We start from the raw sequence: 21,185 nt of genomic DNA on the forward strand, positions 1-21,185 counted from the left end.
TCGGCAACTGGCGGGGGCAGGATTCACGGTGGCCAATGGCCTTTCTCCAACCCGCTGGGGGGGGGGGGTCGGAGAATGACGCCCCTGTAGAGGGACAGGTAGTATTGAGGAAGCAAGGGGGCTGCAGAATGATGTGGACAAGTAGGAGAGTGGGCAATGAAGTGGCAAATGAAATACAATGTGGAAAAGTGTGAGGTTATGCACTTTGCAAGAAGGAATTTAGGCATAGACTATTTTTTAATGGGGAAATGCTTAGGAAATCAGAAGCACAAAGGGACTTGGGAGTCCTTGTTCACGATTCTCTTAAGGTTAACGTGTAGGTTCAGTCGGCAGTTAAGAAGGCCAATGCAATGTTAGCATTCATGTCGAGAGGGCTAGAATACAAGAGCAGGGATGTACCTCTGAGGCTGTATAAGGCTCTAGTCAGACCCCATTTGGAGTATTGTGAGCAGTTTTGGACCCCATATCTAAGGAAGGATGTGCTGGCCTTGGAAAGGGTCCAGAGGAGGTTCACAAGAATGATCCCTGGAATGAAGAGCTTGTCATATGAGGAATGGTTCAGGACTCTGAGTCTGTACTCGTTGGAGTTTAGAAGGATGAGGGGGGATCTTTATGAAATGTACAGGATACTGCGAGGCCTGGATAGAGTGGACGTGGAGAGCGTGTTTCCATTTGTCGGAAAAACTAGAACCAGAGGACACCATCTCAGATTAAAGGGACGATCCTTTAAAACCGCGATGAGGAGGAATTTCTTCAACCAGAGGGTGGTGAATCTGTGGAACTCTTTGCCGCAGAAGGCTGTGGAGGCCAAATCACTGAGTGTCTTTAAGACAGAGATAAATATGGGCAGCACGGTGGCGCAGTGGTTAGCACTGCTGCCTCACACGCCAAGATCTCAGGTTCGATCCCGGCTCTGGGTCATTGTCCGTGTGGAGTTTGCGCATTCTCCCTGTGTTTGCGTGGGTTTCGCCCTCACAACCCAAAGATGTGCAGGGTAGGTGGATTGGCCACGCTAAATTGCCCCTTAATTGGAAAAAATGAATTGGGTGATCTAAATTTATTTTTAAAAAGACAGAGATAGATAGTTTTTTATTAATAAGGGGATCAGGGGGTTACGGGGAGAAGGCAGGAGAATGGGGATGAGAAAAATATCAGCCATGATTGAATGGCGGAGCAGACTCGATGGGCCGAGTGGCCTAATTCTACTCCTATGTCTTATGGTCTTATGGCCTTCTTCTGTGCATTAAATGTCCGAGAATCAATGAATGTATAAATGGCTTTGTAGTTAGAGAAATAAAAGCAGAAAGAGTTGGAAATACTCAGCAGGTCAGTCAGCCTTTGTGGACGGAGAAGCAGAGTTAATGTTTCAAGTCAGATATGACTTCTTCAGAATTGAAGGAAGGTAGAAATGTGATAGTTTGAAATGGGGGAGGCAGTGGGTGAAGATCAAAATGGAACGTCTGGGATAGGGTCGAGGGTAAGAGAGGTTAGAAGACATTGATGTCATGGAACAGAAGGCAAAGGGTGTGGTAATGATATTAATAAGAAAACTACAGGGTGAGTGTGAGTGGCAGAATATTGAGCAGCTCTGTTCAAAAGCAAAGACATGAGACGCAAAATTACAACCGGCGCGTGGCAAAACAAAACAGGATCTAAACGCGGGACAGAGTTCGTGGTCTGATATTGTTGAACTCAGTGTTAAGCCCAGGAGGCTGTAAAGTGCCTAATCGAAAGAGGAGGTGGCACTCCCACATGGGGCAGCACGGTAGCACAGGGGTTAGCACAGTTGCTTCACAGCTCCAGGGTCCCAGGTTCGATTCCCGGCTTGGGTCACTGTCTGTGCGGAGTCTGCGCGTTCTCCCCGTGTCTGCGTGGGTTTCCTCCGGATGCTCCGGTTTCCTCCCACAGTCTAAAGCTGTGCAGGGTAGGTGGATTGGCCATGCGACATTGCCCATAGTGGTCCAAATAGATTGTGTGGGGTTACTGGGTTACAGGGATGGGGTGGAGATGTGGGCTTGGCGGGGTGCTTTTTCCAAGAGCCGGGGCAGACCCGATGGGCCGAATGGCCTCCTGTTGCACTGTAAATTCTATAATTCTATGATTCCTCAAGCTTGTGCTGAGCTTCACAGAACTGGGAGAGCGAGAGAAAGACGGTGAATTAAAACGGCAAGCGACCAGAAGTTCGGGGTCGTGCCCGCGGTCTGACTCAGCGAGGGCCTCCTGCAAAATGGTCACCCAATCTGGTTTGGTCACCCCAGTGTGATTACATTATTATTTGTCTATTATGGACGTGTTCGAATTACTGCAAGATATATATGTTATAAACGTCGGAAAAACTAGAATCAGAGGGCACAATCTCAGACTAAAGGGACGATCCTTTAAAACTGAGATGAGGAGGAATTTCTTCAGCCAGAGAGTGGTGAATCTGTGGAACTCTTTGCTGCAGAAGGCTGTGGAGGCCAAATCACTGAGTGCCTTTCAGACAGAGTTAGCTAGGTTCTTGATTAATAAGGGGATCAGGGGTTATGGGGAGAAGGCAGAAGAATGGGGATGAGAAAAATATCAGCCATGATTGAATGGCGGAGCAGACTCGATGGGCCAAGTGGCCTAATTCTGCTCCTGCGTCTCACGGGCTCTATGTATGATTCTGAGTCACAGCGTGGGCTTTGGGAAACACAGAAGTATTGACGAGTGATGTTCTGCTGCTTACCTGTCCGTGTGGAGTGTCCCACTCCCAAACTAAGCAAGAAGCAAGGTACACACCAGCCTCTGACCTTGCAGTGGTAATGCCTGCCTCAGGCACCTAAATGCCCTTGTGCAAAAAATGTAACGGCTTTCAGTAACTGAAAAATAAATATGTGAAGGAAGGCACTGTTGCTAATGCAGCAGACAGACGGGATCCAGAATAACGATTGCTAACACGATTGCAATGTATTTGCCTTCGAGCACGTCAGCTAATATCCGCTTCATCACTGACCCTTACTGTGTGGTTTATTCCCTCTTAGGTTTCTGTATTCGAGCGCAGCACATATTTACTCCATTGTCTGCCTTAAACATCTGTTTTATTTCTCCCCATAGGTTAATTGCTGAAGGTTGACCTTGTGGTAATAGTTTGTGGCAAGATCATTTAGGTAGAAAAGGTCACCGCCGAACTAAATAGTAAACAGATTTGAAATCACTTTTCCCGGAGCATTTCTGTCCTCATTACTTCTCTTATTTAGCAAGCTTTCCCTGATAGATCTTGGCACGCATTCATACATTTTGCTGTTTAAAGTTTATTGATTTGGAAAGGTATGTGTCAACATTAGCTGAGCTTGACAACATTCCTTTGAATGAAGCAATGAGGAGATAATCAATTAGGGTGTGCAGAAGGTTTCACCGTCTATACTGGGACAAGGTCAGGGAGTATGAGCACACTGACGCGCTAACTCTCGAATCGATGATTTTGGACATTTCCGCTTTAATCAATATTATCAATTTTCTTCTGGGTTTTTATGTCTCATTTTCCTCATGTCAACAGAGTCACTTCGCACTTCACTTTGATGTTCAGCTGTTGCATTTTAAATATCAAAGACACTTCATTATCCCATCTGTAAATGTCTGGCATAGGCTCCGACAAGCTGGAACACAGGCGGAGCCCATTCTGGCTACTGTAGCTCTCCCTGCAGCTCGCAAAAGGCCACTCAGCCCCTCTGATCCAGGACAGCATTTAAGCTCCACAAGAGCCTCCGCCCAACCCTACCCTCATCTCACCCTATCAGCGATTGTCTCAACTACTTAGAATCGCTGCAGAATCACTACAGTGCAGAAGGAGGCCATTCAGCCCATCGAGTCTGCATTGAGTCTGAGCTAGGTTCCCAGACATTGCTGCTAGTCCCTAACCTATTCCCTGTTGTGCCAAGTTCCTCATTCTAGTTCCTTCTCTCAGTAAAGACGTTTCTCCTGAATTCCCCATTGGACCTGTCTTATAGAGTCTTAGAGTCAGAGAGGTTCACAGCGTGTAAACAGGCCCTTCAGCCCAACTTGCCCAGTTTTTACCACTAAGCTAATCCCAATTGCCCCCATCTGGCCCATATCCCTCTATACCTATCTTACCATATAACTGTCTAAATGCTGTTTAAAAGACAAAATGGTACCTGCCTCTACTACTGCCTCTGGCAGCTTGTCCCTGAGACTCTCCACCCTCAGTCTGAAAGAATTGCCCCTCTGGATCCTTTTGTATCTCTCGCCTCTCACCTTAAACCTATGCCTTCTAGTTTTAGACTCCCCTTTCGTTGGGAAAAGGTGTTGACTATCTACCTTATCTATGCCCCTCAATGTTTTCTAGACCTCTATAAGTTCACCCCTATTCCTCCTACGATCCAGGGAAAAAAGTCCCAGTCTATCCAGCCTCTCCTTCTAACTCAAACCATCAAGTCCTGGTGGCATCCTAGTCAATCTTTTCTGCGCTCTTTCTAGTTTATATTTATGGCCACCAGATTTGCTCTCCTCGCTGGTGAAAGTAGTTTTGTCCTCTGCATTCTTCTGCCAGTTTCCAGCCTTTTTATTTTTAAGTCACCTCAGCCTTCTCTTTTCTCTGGAAAAGAGCTTCAGCCTTATCTTGCCAATAGCAATAATCTCTCAGTTGTAGTGTCATCCGTGTCAATCCTTTGCTCCAGTGTCTCTATCCCATTTTTATAATATGGAGACAAGGGGCATCATTCTCCGACCCCCCGCCGGGTCGGAGAATCGCCAGGGGCTGCCGTGAATCCCGCCCGGCCGGTTGCCGAAGTCTCCGGTACCGGATATTCGGCGGGGGCGGGAATCGGGCCGCGCCCATTGGCGGGCCCCCCCGCTGGATTCTCCGGCCCAGATGGGCCGAAGTCCCGCCGATAAATTGCCTGTCCCGCCGGCGTGGATTAAACCACCTTTTGCATGGCGGGACAAGGCGGCGTGGGCAGGCTCCGGGGTCCTGGGGGGGCTGCGGGGCGATCTGGCCCCGGGGGGTGCCCCCCACGGTGGCCTGGCCCGCGATCGGGGCCTACCGATCCGCGGGCGGGCCTGTGCCGTGAGGGCACTCTTTCCCTTCCGCCTCCGCCACGGTCTCCACCATGGCGTAGGCGGAAGAGGATGGGAATTGATACATACAATGCTGTAGGCCTAATTCAACACACCCCTTTTATTGAGGATATGGATTGGTCAATTTACCCCTCGAGAAGACTGAACGTGGTGGAGGAGAATCTAAGGGTACAGGAATCCTCCACTGCGCATGCGCGGGAAACTGTCAGCGGCCGCTGACGCTCCCGCGCATGCGCAGCCCCGATATGTCATTTCCGCGCCAGCTGGCGGGGCAACAAAGGCCGTTTCCGCCAGCTGGCGGGGCGGAAATCCCTCCGGCGTCGGCATAGCCCCTCAATGTTGGGGCTAGGCCGCCAAAGATGCGGAGCATTCCGCACCTTTGGGGCGGCACGATGCCCGCCTGATTGGCGCCGTTTTGGGCACCAGTCGGCGGACATCGCGCCGTTTGGGGAGAATTTCGCCCAAGTTCTGTACTGGATACCTATGCGCTAAACAAGTTTAATGTAGCTTAAACAAGTTCCTGCATTTCAGTTTTATCTATCTGGGAATGGATCCCAGGGCTTGGCTTGCATCATGTGAGACCACATAATCATAGAATTCCTATACCGCAGAAGGAGGCCATTGGCCCATCAAGCCTGCACCGACACTCTGAAAGAGCACCCTACCTAGGCCCAGCTCCCACGCCCTATCCCAGTAACCCCATAACCCCACATCATTGGACACTAAGGGTCAATTTAGCATGGCCGATCCACCTAAACTGCACATCTTTGGACTGTGGGAGGAAACCGAAGCACCCGGAGGAAACCCACGCAGACACGGGGAGAAGTGCAAACTCCACACAGACAGCCAAGGCCGTAATTGAACCCGGGTCCCTGGTGCTGTGAGCAGCAGTGCTAACCACTGTGCCACCATGCTGCCCACAAACTTGTCAACTTGCTATTTGTATTGATTCCTGTACCCTTAGATTCTCCTCCACCACGTTCAGTCTTCTTGAGGGGTAAATTGACCAATCCATATCCTCAATAAAAGGGGTGTGTTGAATTAGGCCTACAGCATTGTATGTATCAATTCCCATCCTCTAGCTTACTGTCCCTTTGAGAGATTCAGGATGAATGAAATGACCCTCTTACCCCTATCGCAATATTAATTTGCGATAAAGCAGTCCATTTTTAAAAATTAATCATGGGATGTGGCCCTTGCTGGCAAGGGCAGCATTTTTTGTTTGCCTCCGATTTCCTTCGAGTTAAGTCACCTTCTTGAACTACTTCACTAGCTTATGTTTTATCTCAATTTTCCTGATCTGAATCTGACCTACTGTATCCTACTCCTGGGATGCCAGCCCCCTGCCACACTAGTTTAAATTCTCTGTTGTTGGAGGTGGTCAATGCTTGGCACTTGTGTGGCATGAGTGTTACTTGCCATTTACTTTTCTTTTTTTTAAAATTCAGAGTACCCAATTAATGTTTTCCAATTAAGGGGCAATTTAGCGTGGCCAATCCACCTACCCGGCACATCTTGGGGTTGTGGGAGCGAAACCCACGCAAACACGGGGAGAATGTGCAAACTCCACAGAGACAGTGACCCAGGGCCGGGATCAAACCTGGGACCTTGGCGCCGTGATACAGCAGTGCTCGCCACTGCGCCACCGTGCTGCTCCCTACTTGTCATTTACCATCCCAAGCCTGATGGTCCAAGCTCTTGTTGTATATCGTGAGCGGCAAGGTAGCACAGTGGTTAGCACAGTTGCTTCACAGCGGCAGGGTCCCAGGTTCGATTCACAGCTTGGGTCACTGCCTGTGCGGAGTCTGCATGTTCTGCCCATGTCTGCATGGGTTTCCTCCGGGTGCTCCGGTTTCCTCCCACAAGTCCCAAAAGACGTACTTGTTAGGTGAATTGGGCATTCTGAATTCTCCCTCCGTGTACCTGAACAGGCGCCGGAATGTGGCGACTAGGGGATTTTCACAGTAACTTCATTGCAGTGTTAATGTAAGCCTACTTGGAACACAAATAAAGATTATTGTATAGACACGGACTGCTTCGGAATCTTAGGAGTTACCAATGGTACTGAACTTTGTGCAATCATCATCAAATCTCCCCCTTTTGATCTTTTGATGAAGGGAAATTGGTGGAATAATCCTTGGGCCTAGTGACCAAGGTGATTGGGAGACAACAATCACAACCATCATCGTGTGTTCTAGGTATAACTCTAATCATTGGAGAGTTTTTCCCATCAATCTAATGGACTCAAACTTGGCAAGGGTTCCTTGATGCTACATTCTGTTAAATACTGCCTTGATGTCAAAGACAATCACTCTCACCTTATCTCTTGAGTTCAGCTGCTTAGCCCAGGTTTAGCTCAAGGCTGTAATGACGTCAGGAGCTGAGTGGCCCTGGCAGGGCTCAAACTGAGCATCCGTGAGCAGGTTATTGCTGAGCAAGTGCCACTTGATAGAACTGTCAATGACCTCTTCCACCGCTTCGCTGATAATTGTGAATAGACTGATGGGGCGGGAACTGGGCAGATTGGATTTGTCCTGCTTTTTGTGGATAGGGCGTACCTGGGCAATTTTTCAGATTGTTGGGAAGATGCCAGTCTTGCAGCTATACTGGAACAGTTTGGCTAGGGGACACTGTTCGTTCTGCAGCACAAGACTTCAGTATGATTTTCAGGATGTTTTCAGGGACTAAAGCCTTTGCAGGCTGGTTGGGTTGCCTGGTCTGGAGGGTATTAACTATGAGGAGAGGTTGGATGAACTCGGATTGTTTTCACTGGAACGCTGGAGGTTGAGGAGCGACCTGATAGAAGTTTACAAAATTATGAGTGGCATGGACAGAGTGGATAGCCAGAAGCTTTTACTCAGGGTGGAAAAGTCAATTACTGAGGGACATAGGTTTAAGGTGCAAGGGGCAATGTTTATAGAATTTACAGTGCAGAAGGAGGCCATTCGGTCCGTCGAGTCTGCACCAGCCCTTACAAAGAGCACCCTACTGAAGCCCACGTATCTACCCTATCCCCGTAACCCAATAACCCCCACTTAACATTTTTTGGACACTAAGGGCAATTTAGCACGGCCAATCCACCTAATCCTGCACATCTTTGGACCGTGGGAGGAAACTGGAGCACCCGGAGGAAACCCACGCAGACACGGGGAGAACATGCAGATTCCACACAGCCAGTGACCCAAGCCGGGAATCGAACCTGGGACCCTGGAGCTGTGAAGCAACTGTGCTACCCACTATGGTACCGTGTTTAGAGGAGATGTACGAGGCACATTTTTCACACAGAGGGTGGTGAGTGCACTGCAGGGGAGGTGGTGGAGGCAGATATGACAATGACGTTCAAGAGGCATCTTGACGAATACATGAATAGGATGGGAATAGAGGGATACAGACCCCAGAAGTGCAGAAAGTTTTAGTTTAGACCGGCATCATGATCGGCACAGGCTTGGAGGGCCGAAGGGCCTATTCCTGTGCTGTCATGTTCTTTGTTTGTTTCTTTGTTTGCAGTATCAATCCACAGATTGCAAATTAACAGGGGCGGAAGGTTAGGAAACCTTTTTTGTTTCATACGTTGTTATAATGGACTGGCTGGAAGGATGGTGGAAACGTACAAAAGGCCTTGGAAAAGAAAACCCATATGGGGAAAGAGCAGGAAGAGTAGGACTGACTGGAGGTTGCTGTTTAGGAAACAGAGAATTGGTATATTTCTTTCAGAGAGAAAGCACAGAGACAATGGTTGGGATTTCCCAGCCGCGCCGTGGCATATTTCACCGCAGCGGATGTGCCGAGTCTTTCAAATTTCTGTTGGTGTCAGCGGGTCTGGGAAACCCTGCCAGCTGGAGGGGCTGGAAAATCCCACCCGGCTGGAGGAGCTGGAAATTCCCGCCCAGTGGGTCAATCCCGTGAGATCCTGTGATTCCATTTGTCGCACACTTCTGTATCTTTGAAAACGCACATCACGTAACTAATGATTTACCCTGATCAATTTGCTTCACAGATCCAGAAAGAGTACTACAGATTATTTAAAAATGTGCCCTGCTGCATTGGGTGCCTGAGATGAGATGGAGTGAAGATGGGAGACGGAGGAGCAAATGGAAGAAGACAAAGAGAAGAACAGATGCATTCCAGAAGAGCCACAAGCGATGTTGATTTGTTAAGATTATAATTTATTTAAAGCTTTAAATTGGGGTTTGATGGGGTAGGTTGTGGGCTGGGATGGGGGAATGGGGGGGGGGGGGGGGGGCGGCAGTGGATGCAGAAGAACTGCTTGCAGGAATTCCTTGGAATCCTTACAACTCAACAGGGACCAATTGTTCCCTCCTCTAGCCTCTAAATTTCTTTACGTAGCTTAGATTGATTCTTACCAGAGATGTTGAAACATTTTTCCCATCAAAATAACCACTCAGAAAGGCAGAATATTACCTTAATTGTTTGGCGTAAACATCTACCAGGACAGTTAATCCGGGTTTGGGATTTATTTTTCCCAAGAATACAGTTAATGAAAAAGGGGATGACAAGGTTCACATAGAAATATCAAGCTCTGAAAACGCAGCTTAGTAATTGAGGGATTGAAACCAAATCATCTCCCACTTTTCATTAAACAAAGTGCACATGGAATTTCTCTCCATCTCTTCCCACCTCAGCTGTGTGCTTGCCTAAAGTAGGGAGAGGACATGAGTTGGTTCTCAGCCAATAACCAGAATTGATTCAACGATGGAATGAATGTGAAGAGGCTGTACATAGAAAATTGTTTCATCATAAAGATAGCACAGAAGAAGGCCATTCAGCCCGACAGCCTGTGCTATCTCTTTTACATAAAACCACAGGATGCAGGATAGCAAGTTCTTCATTCCGTCAAGTAGTTTGGTGTCCTTAATCAGCCACTTGGCTGCAGTCTGGTATTATCCCCGGACTGCTAGATTAGCATCATTGACCAGATTGGTTCCACTGGCACAGTGGGAACCCTTCGCCACATGGACTGCAGCAGTTCATGATGAAGGCCCCTCATGGTCAAATAGAGATGGACAATTTATGGTGGTCTGAGTTAGTGAGCTGTGTAAAGGGCTTGTGGAAGAAACACAGCATATTTTTTTTTAAATAATGGATTAAATTTTAGATTCAATTGTGGCTTCGGGTTTTCCATTGAGCAGCAAGGCCAGAGAGCGGCCAAGAAAAGGAGACAAATGTTAAACGCCTTGTCAACGTGGTCCAAAGTGTTGGCCACAATGAATTATATAATTCCATAATCATCATTGCATTAGTAAATGTGCCGGCCATCTGCTTTAGAATTCTGCCACCAATAGCCATGCAATAGTAATCTGCCTTATTCTTTGGTATTCTTGAGGGCATTTAAAAGTTTATTGGATAAACATATGGATGATAATGGTATAGTGTAGGTTAGATGGCTTTTGTTTTGGTGCAACATCGTGGGCCGAAGGGCCTGTACTGCGCTGTATTGTTCTATGTCTATGTTTGGTCTATGCTGCTTGAAGGATTAGGCTGGTTAGATTTCGGGGAGAACTCTCTTATCTTCGGGTGGCATGAAGCCCTTAACATTTGCTCAAGAAGACAAATCAAACCTAGGCCTCCACCAAAAGATGGCAACCACAACACGGCTGTGCTCAGGTGCGGGCTTCGACTATAAGTTTAACATTGCCCCTCTGCCCATTGAATGAAATGTGTGACGAACTGAACGAAGCTGACTTTCGATAGTGAGTCAATAGTATTACAAAACGGACCTGTTTGAGTTGCCTGCCCTGGGACAATTAGCTCGTACACTAAGTCCCAGGGCATTCCACTGAGTGTGACAATCAGGGAATTGCAGCTCGATGGTTCAATCTGTGACATTAGTGTAATTCCCCCTGAATTCAATTATAGATGTAATCCATCTCAAGACACTTTTTATATGCATAACCAAATAAAAATTTCTTAAGTGCACGATGAATATACTTACTTTGGTGAATAGAACATAGGTGGCCTGCTGTTAAATGTCAAACCAATTTATTCCATGGACTTGTAACCGAACAACATCGTAGAGGACGCAATCCCGGACTCAGGGCAGTCAAGTTTCAAATCGGTGAGGGAAAAGCTCACAGCTTAAAAACAGGTTTTGTTATAAAGAGGTTCAACCAAATAGTATTTTGTTGAATGGTCTTATAATGTAAATATATTTATCTGGAAACAGAAACTGTCTGCAAAAATAAAATCAGGCTCATTTCCATTTATGCTTTTTAATTAAAGACATTAAATTAGTTTCTTGGGTGATCCATGTAAATATACAACAGCAATAAAACTGGTTTGCATAATTTATTATTTTCACCACTGTGACTCAATTGCAAAGTTGAAAGACAAAAACCATATCACTGTTGGTTGCTTTACCTCACAGCCATGTTTGACTAGCTCTCACTTTGAGACTATGCTGCGGCACGCTTGCTTTTGATCCTTCACTGTCCTGGGATCAAAATCCTGGATCTCTTTCCCCGTATTGTTGGTGGACCTTCACCACAATTCAACATGGCACCTCACCACCACCTTCTCAGAGCTACCAGGAAAGAGCAATAAAATCTTGGAATAAATGTGTAGAGAATTGCCCATCAGCGTAGGTATCCATGGGCCAGCAATCATAGAATCGTAGAATTAAAGAATTTACAGTGCAGAAAGAGGTCATTCGCCCCATCGAGTCTGCACCAGCCCTTGGAAAGGACACCCAACTTAAGCCCACAGCTCCACCCCATCCCCATAACCCAGTCACCTTTTTGGACACTAAGGGCAATTTCGCATGGCCAATCCACCTAACCTGCACATCTTTGGACTGTGGGAGGAAACCGGAGCACCCGGAGGAAACCCACGCACACACGGGGAGAAGGTGAAAACTCCACACAGACAGTCACCCGAGGCCGGAATTGAACCCGGATCCCTAAAGCTGTGGGGCATCAGTGCTAAGACTGTGCCACTGTGCCATCCCACTGTGCCACCATGCCGCCCCAAGACCCGATCAAGTTTTCCAAAGTCATGCTGCCGATGTGAAGCACTGCCAGTTCATGAACTCCAGAGCATGGTATCTGAATTTACAGCACAGATGGGGACCATTTAATCCTTCTTGGCTGCGCCAGCCAACAAGGATTCATCCAGCCTAATCCTACTTTCCAGCTCCTGGTGCATACCCTTGGAGATTAGGGCACTTCAAACCGATATGATGACTTCCGCCTGCGCCCTTTCCAGATCTTGACCACCCTCGAGTGAAAACAATTTTCTCTCAAATTCCCTCTCAGGTTCATACCGCTCAGCTCACATCAATGCCCCATTGGCTATCAACCACTCAACCAAGATGCTTGTCACTCTACCTCGATCCCTCAATTTTATACACTTTATTAGGTCGACAGTAGGTCTTGTAGCGCAGTGGGTAGCATCCATCCTTGTCATTCAGAAACTCTGGGTTCAGGCCGCATTCCAGGTCTTGACGGCCAAGGAATGTAGGTTCAATAATGGTGGCCAAACAGGTTGTGTGTGTCAACCTGCAAAATCCTTCCAACACACCAATGGCTAGCGGTAAGAGCGGGAGATCGATTGGTCAACCACGCTTGATGTAGAGTGGCACCCCTCAAGCTATAAGCCTGTGGCAACAGGCTAGCGACCTGTTCCAGGACAACCCTCACCATGGGAACAGGTGAAAGTCTGCCATTAGGTGCAGGAAGAGAAACAACAAACTAACCAATTAAGTTGATTCTGTTGCTCCTTTTAGCCTTAGTTTTATTAGCTCTGATTATGTCACCTTTGCTCACGAGTCGCCAGGTATCTTTCTGATACCGCCACGTGGTTCAAGCTCGAGTTATGATTAATAAGTCAACACACCGCTTTGTAAGATTGAAATCAACGGTCATTTATTATGTACAACAATAAATGCTTACACAATAATCCTACTGTCTATATCGAAACCTACCACTACTGGCCAATACTTAACTTTAGGAAGGGCCCACCAGGTCAGGGAAACAAACGGCTTATCGAATCGGATCTGGCCCACGGGATTCAAAAGGCTGATACGGGTCAATGGCTAGGAGTCTCTATCGGGTAGCGATCGCTGGAGTCAAACTTACAGTTTCTGGTTGATGTTCTTGCGAAGGTAGCGAGCAGGAGAAGAAGGGAGAGAGCGAGAGATCTGAACTTGGCCCCTCACTTTATAGGGCCCAGGGGCTTCCCGCCTCTCGGGGCGGCCCTTGACCCTGAGTCCTAAGTGATTGGACTTGTTCCCAATCACTGGGTTCGTTATGCTCCAATAATGGGGCGATTCCACGATCGGGGGTTGGTCGTTCACCTGTCTTTGTTTCGGCCACTGCAGGCGCCGACAGGTCTGGCCCAGCATTCAATTGCTAATATGTTGCAATTGTTCCTGGGGATAGCCGATTAAACTGCAGATGTCTGGGTTGATGTGCTGCTAATAGTCTTGAGTATCGATCTGGGCCGACTTCCCCAGAGCTGAATACGCTATTCTGTCTGCAGCTGTCCGTTTGTGTCCTGTTGGCTGCTTTTCCCATCAGCCTTTTCGGTTAGCCATTTTAAATCAGGTTTTGGCCAAATTAATAGGGAATCAGCCATTTTAGGTGGCTACCGTCCCTCCTTGTGATCCTAACGCGAAGCGTGAAGGATCACATAAATGTTGTCCTTTCCGTCCCCTGACCGGGGGGACACCTCCTACATGGCCACTATTCTGACCCTAGCTATGCACAAAAATTAACCTAAACAGTTCTTGAGGGCGCTATGTCAGGCAGGGGCATGTATCTAAAAAAATAAAAACTTGGAACCTCTAATTTTACCTAAATACATTCATCAAGCATTGCACCATCCTATCTCTCTAAAACATACAACAACAATCATAACATTCCATATATTCTTTCCTGGCTTGGCAGTCAAGCTCAGCATCATACATTTTTTTTTCTTGTTCCAGGTAGTTTTGTACATCTTTTATTTACAGGAAAACGCGAGTGCTTGTTCTTTATTTTTGTACTATAGGTCGCGGAAGTCTGGGGTCTGGTCATAGCCGAACATAGGGGATTGGATCCGATATACCGGGGTTCGAGCGCGGTACGCTCTCCTTCTCCACTTGCGGAGGCGCATAGTCTGCACTGCACAGCAGAGTATTGCCAACGCTAATAGTGCTTCAATAACGTACGACAGGGAGTACCAAGTTCATGAACCTGGCACACCAGGATAATGCAGCGTGGCTGGTGACTGGGCCCTCGGTACTGTGGGGCAGTGAAACATTAACGGCAGGGGGGTTTGGAGTAATGAGGTCCGCGTTCCCGCGCAACCAAATGTCCAAATAATAGATGTTGAGCACGATGAAAGAAGTCCTCATGGCTGTCCTCCTTTTTCTTTCTTTGTGTTCTCTGTTTTCTCCGGTCCTGGAGCTTCTAGAGTTCTGTAAAACAAGCATAGTATCTGTAACTACCTTGGTATAATATCCGGTATGTTAGTGTGTCTGTCCTTCGGGGCCAATTATTCCCTTAGAATTGGTCACTCTATGTGACTCCCTCATTTTTTTTTCCGAAACAAATGTTAGGACACGGCACACTTCCCAATGGTGGACCAGTGCTAAGTTTATCATCCAAATGTTCTGGGATGTAAATAGCATTTGGCAGCAACCCAAAGGTTGCCGAAATAAATAAAACTGTTTTTGAAAGGAAAAGGTCGAATGAGGTGCGTATGGGCCGCGACGGGTAATATTTGGATGGAGTCCCCGGGTAGGACGGCTACCAATACCATATCTCCCCTACCCGAGCGTGTTTGACCAACAGGGGGTTCCCCAGGCAGGGCGGGTCTCACGCCGTTTCTCCACTGCCTGAGCAACCGACAAGAACGGGCAAAAATGTAGTCATCATGGTGGGGTTGCTGCTGTGATTCTACCGTCAAATCAGATCGGGCATCTGGCACTCGAACCAGTACCAGCTGAAAAGCTTGTTCCTCTGAACAGCGTTGGGTGCTGTCCTTCTACCCTCGAATCAGAACGGGCGTCTGGTGCCCGAACAGGTATCAGCTAAAGTGTCTGCAGACAAGCTAGTTTCGCTGAACAAGCGTCTGGTCTGTTGACCAGGTATCAGCTGATAAGCTAGTCCCGCTCGGTTTTGGAGAGAGCTAAAAAGTTTCAGGCGAATGGGTGTGTGACGGAGAAAAAAAAATTCTTCTGTCAGACGAACAACATTTCAACAAACCTACAAACAACGCAAAACATCCTGCAGGTTCCATCAGGAAGGACAACACTTTTCACCAAGTGTCTCCTTTAAATCATCATGTGGACACCTCAGTTCTCTGTTGCGAACAGGGTCGCAAAGGGGTTGGCGGCTTGGGAGTCAGACCCAAGGTCGTCACCTTCTTCCGGGTGCCAAACTCTGGAGTGGATTAGGGCGGAAAGGGCTGCGTGGTGTGAGTTGGGGTTGCTCTCGTCGTTGCGGACGAGTCTGCAGGAGTTGTCGCGGTGCCAATGAGTTGTGTCGAGTTGGGTGGGGACAAAGTCGGGGTTGTCCATGTGGTTCGGTGGTTGGTGGTGTGGTTTATTTAGAAAGGTAATCATGAAGGGATCACTGGAGTCGAAATCGGAATCGCTGGGTGTGGGGCCGGTTGTATGGGGATAGTAGGGAGGCGTGCTGTGGCTGTCGTCGGAGTCACAGTCGCTGTCTCTGCTGCTGCAGTCTGTGGGCGTTCCGGGGCGGAGTGTAGAATTTGGGGGTGGAGTCGAGGGCGAGTCCGTGTCTGGGCTGGACGTGGTGGGGGTTGGTCTGGCTACGTGGGCTGTGGGCGTGGTGTGGTCTGCTGCGTCAAGCATGACGTGGTGGGCGTGGTTTGACTGAGCTCCATAAAGCTTCAACTGGTTAATATGAAACCAGGCAGTCTTACCATTTTGGTATTTGATTTTGTATACCGATGGGCTTACTTTATCCGTAATGGAGTACGGACCCGAGTATTTCGGAGACAGAAATGTGCTGGGGTTATACACAGACAACATCACTTGTTGTCCGATATTAACTCCGTAGGATGTACTGCGTTATCAAAACAGGCCTTGCTCTGTTTTCTTTTAGTGCCCAGTTTAACAGCGGCTGCTAACTGAACCGTTTTTACGTTCGCAAGTAATTGCTCGACGGCTTTCTCATGGGTGAGGGCCGTAACTTCAGGGCTGGTCAGGTCTAAACCCAACAAGTACTCTGTCCCTTTCATGGGGCGTCCGGTCATGAGGGTGTGTGGGGTGTAACCTGTGGAGGTGGAAACAGTGTTACGCAAAAACATCAGCGCAAAAGGGAGGACAGAATCCCAAGTGGTGTTGTTCTGCTGGACCATTTTTCTAAGGGTGGTTTTTAGGGTCCGATTCATGCGCTCCACGATACCACTCGATTGTGGGTGGTACGCAATGTGAAATTTTTGGGTTATGCCAAATATCGTGAGGACGTTCTGCATGGCCCGTCCCGTAAAGTGAGAACCTTGGTCCGACTCAATACTGCGGGGGAGTCCCCATCTTGTAAAGATGTGGTGGGTTAGGATTTTGGCTGTGGTTTTCGCGGTGTTGGTGCGGGCTGGAAATGCTTCCACCCACTTTGTAAAAGTGTCTATGACCACCAGAACATATTTATAGCCATTCCTGCAAGGGGGCAATGGACCTATAAAATCAATCTGGAGGTTAGTCCAGGGGCCGTTAACGGGTCGGGTGTGGCTGAGTTGTGCCTTTTTGGCATATCTATCTGGGTTGTTCTGTGCGCAGATGAGGCAATTCTCAATGTAATGGGATACATCCTCTTTGAGATTTGGCCACCAACAAAGCTGTTTGAGGTGGGCTGCGGTGGGTTCGATTCCCTGGTGTCCATGACCATCATGGAATAAACAGATTATTTGGTTCCTATCCTGCTCAGGAACTACATAAAGGGTGTCCTTTAGCACCACACCGTCATGTGTGGTTATTGCATTTCTGTACCTTTCGTATGAGGCTGGAAACTTCCCTTTCACGATTTCAGTGAGAGCTCTATCCTGCTTCTGGGCCTCTACTAGATCTTCGATCCTAGTCTGCGCGACCTGAACTGCACTCACTGGCGCACTCACTCCGGGCGCTTTCGGGGGGCTTCCAAAAGTACCCATGCCTGGATCCTGCCTTAGCCAGTGCGTCGGCTTTTACATTTCCAAGGGGGGAGGAACGATGGTGGCTGCGGGCTTTTATAATGCCAAAGGTCCGGTCCTTGGCTTTTTGCAAAATATGGCGGAGTAATGGGGCTGAGGGGAGGGTTTCCCATCCGCGGAAACAAATCCTCTTGTTTCCCAGAGGGGCAGAAATTCAGTGAGGCTGTTGCAGACGTATAGACTGTCTGAATATATGTCTACTGGGCTGGGGAAGGAATCTGGGTGCTCTATAATGTAAGCGATGGCCGCAAGCCTGTTGCCTGCGCGCCTAAGTGCCCGGGTAATTTTAATGCGATTTCCTCGAGGGCGCGTCCCTGCGCGTCCTCCACATAAATCCCACAACCTGTTATGCGTTGCCCATCCAGGACTGTGGAAGATCCATCCACATAGATCCTAATGGGATCACACGTGTCCGGATGAGGGGGGCTTTGAGATGGAGTGGCTAGTTTCCTGGGGGGTGTTTTCGCGATAAAGGGGCCTGTACTATGGTGGGGCGAGATGATTTCACACTCATGGGGGGTTCCGGGGTACTGTAGATTGTCCGCTAAGTATGTGTGTGTCTTGGCCCATTTGACTGTAATGTCCCGTCCTTGTAAGAGAAGAGTCCATCTAGCAGCGTGGATTTGGCTGACGGTACCGTCTTTAAGTCATCCGTCTAGTAAAAGTTGGGTGGGGGTGTGCTCGGTCAAAATGGTGATGGGGTTCAGTCCGGTAATGTATGAAAAGTACTGGACTGCCCAGAAAACTGCGAGCAGGTGCCTCTCACAGGCTGTGAATCCCTGCCCCACAGTAGCTAAAATTCGGGAGGCATAAGCCACGGGTCTTAGCTGGTTGTGCCGTTCCTGCAGGAGCACGGCTGAAAGGGTGCGGTCTGTGGTCGCTACCTCTATGGCGTAAGGGGAAAGCGGGTCTGGAACTTGTAGTGCGGGGGCGGCTATAAGCGCCTGTTTTAATGATTCCACAGCATCCGTATGCTGAGGACTCCATTCCCAGGGGGCTCCTTTCTTTAGGAGGTCTGAGAGGGGCGCTGCCTTGCTGGCGAAACCATCAATGTGGTTTCGGCAGTAGCCAACCAGTCCTAAAAACGACCGGAGGGCTGAAACGTGTTGGGGAAGGGGCAATTTAGCGATCTAGTCAATTCTTTTGTGCTCGATCTTGCGTTTGCCGTGTGTGATAATAGTACCCAAATATACCACTTTCTCTTCCAATATCTGGGCCTTTTTGGGGTTTACTTTACAGCCAATGGAGTGTAGTAACTCCAGGAGTTCGGACAGAAGCTCAATGTGCTTTTCCTTTGTGTCTGTCTGCAGTAGTAGATCATCTACATATTGTACCAGACATTCGGGGCGAGAAAATTCCGTTAGTCCATTTGCCAGCTGTCGGTGGAAAATGGAGGGGGAGTTGTGGAAGCCTTGTGGCAGGCATGTCCACGTGTACTGCTGAGCTCGGAAAGTGAAGGCAAATTTATACTGGCACGCCTTTGCCAATGGAATGGACCAGAACCCATTACTGACGTCCAAAACCGTGAAATATCGGGCATGGAGTCCCTGTTTGAGCATGGTCTCGGGACTTGTTGCAACGGTGGGGGCTGCTACGGGGGTGACCGATAATCAATGGTCAAGCGCCATGATCCGTCGGGCTTCCTTACTGGCCAAATCGGGGCATTATTAGTTGAGGCTACCGATCTTAGGACGCCCTGCTCTAATAAACTTTCTATAACCTTGAGGATTTCTCCCTCTGCTTCTAGGGGGAATCCATACTGCTTTTGGGGTCTAGAGTCCAGTCCTGTTATTTGTACGGAGACAGTCATCCGTCCACAGTCGTGCTTGTGGGTTGCAAATGCTGCCCTGTTCTTTTGCAGGACTGCCCTAACCTGTCGGTCCGTGCTGAGTGTGGTGGGGTTGAACCAAAACTTGCCCACTGCGCTAATTTTGTTCATGTAGTCCCCTATGGAGAGCGTTGCGGGGGCTCTAGCGGACTCTTCCAGACACACTAGTGTGGTAGTATGTATTGGGGGTCATGTGGGACTGGAAGCCCTAATGTCATTGGCTGACAGATCCCAGGTCCTGGTTGGCCGTTGACCTCAAGCTCCGCCCTGAAGGCGAAGTATAAGAAGCCGGTGTCTTCCCCCGCAGGCCAGTTTACTATCGGGCTGCTGGGGAACAGACACGCTTAATAAAGCCTCATCGACTTCACTCTATTCGTCTCACGGAGTCTTTGTGCGCCACAATTTATTAAGCGTGCCTAAAAAGGACTATGGAGCTCAGGATCATTCCAGAATGCCTGAGGATCAGCCCCCACGCAGTGAATGCGGCAGCAGCCTTCAAACACTGGCAGACTTGCTTTGAGGCCTACATCACATCGACCACAGGCCGAGTCTCAGACGAACAAAAACTGCAGGTCCTGCACTCGAGGGTGAGCACGGAGATTTTCACCCTCATTGAAGACACCCACGATTTCCAGACGGCGTTCACAGCACTGAGAAGTCTCTACGTTCGCCCAGTTAACCAAATCTACGCTCGCTACCAGCTCGCGACAAGACGGCAAGTTCCCGGAGAATCGATGGACCAGTTCTACGCCGCGCTGCAGATTTTGGGAAGAGCCTGCAGCTGCCCGTCGGTGAATGCAAACGAACATACGGACATGTTAATGCGCGATGCTTTTGTGGCAGGTATGCAATCCTCCCAAATCCGCCAAAGACTTCTAGAAAAAGAGTCGCTAGGACTCTCAGAGGCACGGGCCCTGGCAGCCTCGCTGGACGTAGCCGCGCGTAATACCCGCGCCTACGGCCCCGACCGCGCGGCAGGCCATTGGGCCCCGTACGTACCCGCCGCGGCAAACCCCCCCCCGGACACCCCACAGGCTTGCGCAGTCCAAACGCCGAGTCGCACCGGGGGCGCCCGCTGTTATTTCTGCGGCCAGGCGAAGCACCCCCGACAACGCTGTCCGGCCTGCGCAGCCATCAGCAAAAGCTGCGGGAAAAAGGGCCACTATGCGGTGGTGTGCCGATCCCGCGTGGTCGCCGCCGTCCCGGGGCCACAGGGAGCCCTACAGGCAGCCTATGCGTCCCAACCCCCCCAGCACGCCATGTGCGACCTGCAGGCGCCGCCATTTTGGGTCCCGACCACCGCGGTCCCGGGAGAACTGGGAGCCCTGCACGCCGCCTACGCTCCCCAAACCCCCTCCCCGCAGTCCATGTACGACCCGCCGCCGGCGCTCCCGATTTGGGTGCCGGCCAACACTCTCCACGGAGAGGAGGGGGTTTTTCGCATCCCGAACGCCACCCTCACCCCCGTCCCGCGCCCCACGCCTGACCCGCCGGCGCAACCTACCTGGACCCCGACCACCGCTGTCCCCGGCGAGGGAGCTGCGCACGGTCCCAGCGCTCGCGGCCCCACGACTGACCCGCCGGCGCCGCCGACCTGGGCCCTCACCCCGTCCCGCGCCCCACGCCTGACCGGCCGGCCTGGGCCCCGACCACCGCTGTCCCCGGCGAGGGAGCTCCGCGCGGTCCCAGCGCTCGCGGCCCCACGACTGACCCGCCGGCGCCGTCGACCTGGGCCCTCACCCCCGTCCCGCGCCCCACGCCTGACCCGCCGGCCTGGGCCCCGACCACCGCTGTCCCCGGCAAGGGTGCTCCGCACGGTCCCAGCGCTCGCGGCCCCACGACTGACCCGCCGCCGACCTGGGCCCTCACCCCCGTCCCGCGCCCCACGCCTGACCCGTCGGCGCAACCTACCTGGACCTCGACCACCGCTGTCCCCGGCGAGGGAGCTCCGCATGGTCCCAGCGCTCGCGGTACTGACCCGCCGGCCTGGGCCCCGACCACCGCTGTCCCCGGCGAGGGAGCTCCGCGCGGTCCTAGCGCCCGCGGCCCTGGCGCTCGCAGTCAAGGAACTCCGCGCGGTCCTAGCGCCCGCGGCCCGGGCGCTCGCAATGCAGGAACTCCGCGCGGTCCTAGCGCTCCCCAGACC

The 21,185-nt window shown here is 50.1% G+C and overlaps 1 protein-coding gene and 1 long non-coding RNA gene across 2 annotated transcripts in view; one reads left to right on the forward strand and one right to left on the reverse strand.

The window, feature by feature from the left end:
* Positions 1-11,367, forward strand: part of adgrl4 (adhesion G protein-coupled receptor L4) — a 168,190-nt gene extending 156,823 nt beyond the window's left edge. Inside the window, exon 15 of the mRNA XM_072510372.1 lies at positions 9,056-11,367. Within this exon, the coding sequence (XP_072366473.1) occupies positions 9,056-9,118 (63 nt within the window). The 3' untranslated portion in view covers positions 9,119-11,367. The remainder of the gene's footprint in view (positions 1-9,055) is intronic.
* Positions 11,368-14,072: 2,705 nt separating this feature from the next.
* LOC140426059 (uncharacterized) overlaps positions 14,073-21,185 on the reverse strand; it is a 32,134-nt gene continuing 25,021 nt past the window's right edge. The window contains exon 3 of the long non-coding RNA XR_011948119.1: positions 14,073-14,473. This is a non-coding gene — a long non-coding RNA (uncharacterized lncRNA). The remainder of the gene's footprint in view (positions 14,474-21,185) is intronic.

Source organism: Scyliorhinus torazame, chromosome 7 (genome assembly GCF_047496885.1).
Source record: "Scyliorhinus torazame isolate Kashiwa2021f chromosome 7, sScyTor2.1, whole genome shotgun sequence".
NCBI lineage: Eukaryota > Metazoa > Chordata > Chondrichthyes > Carcharhiniformes > Scyliorhinidae > Scyliorhinus > Scyliorhinus torazame.